Source organism: Monopterus albus, unplaced genomic scaffold (genome assembly GCF_001952655.1).
Source record: "Monopterus albus unplaced genomic scaffold, M_albus_1.0 scaffold658.1, whole genome shotgun sequence".
Classification (NCBI taxonomy): Eukaryota; Metazoa; Chordata; class Actinopteri; order Synbranchiformes; family Synbranchidae; genus Monopterus; species Monopterus albus.
In genome coordinates, this window is record NW_018128538.1 from 44439 (window position 1) to 45181 (window position 743).

General features: G+C 39.8%; 1 protein-coding gene across 1 annotated transcript in view; it reads left to right on the forward strand.

The window, feature by feature from the left end:
* wdr43 (WD repeat domain 43) overlaps positions 1-587 on the forward strand; it is a gene marked incomplete at its 3' end in the record, with an annotated part of 8009 nt that extends 7422 nt beyond the window's left edge. Inside the window, exon 4 of the mRNA XM_020588885.1 lies at positions 467-587. Within this exon, the coding sequence (XP_020444541.1) occupies positions 467-587 (121 nt within the window). The remainder of the gene's footprint in view (positions 1-466) is intronic.
* Between the last annotated feature and the right edge of the window lie 156 nt (positions 588-743).

Here is a 743-nt window from a genome sequence, read left to right on the forward strand (position 1 = left end):
AAAAAAATGAACTGAAATGATTTTAGCATACGGCTGCAATATAACAAAGAGTGAAAAATTTAAGGGGGTCTGAATACTTTCCGTACCCACTGTAACTGTTTTTAAAAAATATTGTATTTATATGGCTCTTTCTCGTGTGCCTTTAACAGACCCTGATGAAGGCTTCAAGCTGAAATGTTTTATTAAAGTTGCTCAAAGCACTACAAGTTGCTGGACCCTTTGTTTTACCAGTTAGTTTTTTCCTTATCTGTGCACCTTGACAGTGGGTGAAGTTGTGCCAGAACTTTCTGCTGTAACCACCCACTAAACAAAAGTCCAAATACAATTTTCATTCAGAAGAATGAAGGTCAAGAGCAAGTGCTGATTAAGTTGCTTTTCATCAGGTTGCAGTTAGTATATAGACCTTCACCAAAATGGATAAACACGTGCACCAACCCCTGCCATTGTTTCTTCACTGTTGATACAGTAAGTGGAAGGCAGACCGTGCAGCAGTGACCAGTCTGTGTGTGAGCCCAGATGGCAAACTGCTGCTTTCAGCTGGCCACATCATCAAGATGTGGGACTTGGACACCAAGGAGGTTTACAGGGTGAGTGTCTTGGTTAATCAGCTGATTAACATTTAAATTTGTTGATTCATTTATAAGGTCAACCAACCTGTGTAATATGTTAGAAGCAACAGTCTCAACAGGTTTTCAACTACAGTTGGAGAACATGTACTCATCCTGAGGCATCTGTTGAGATAT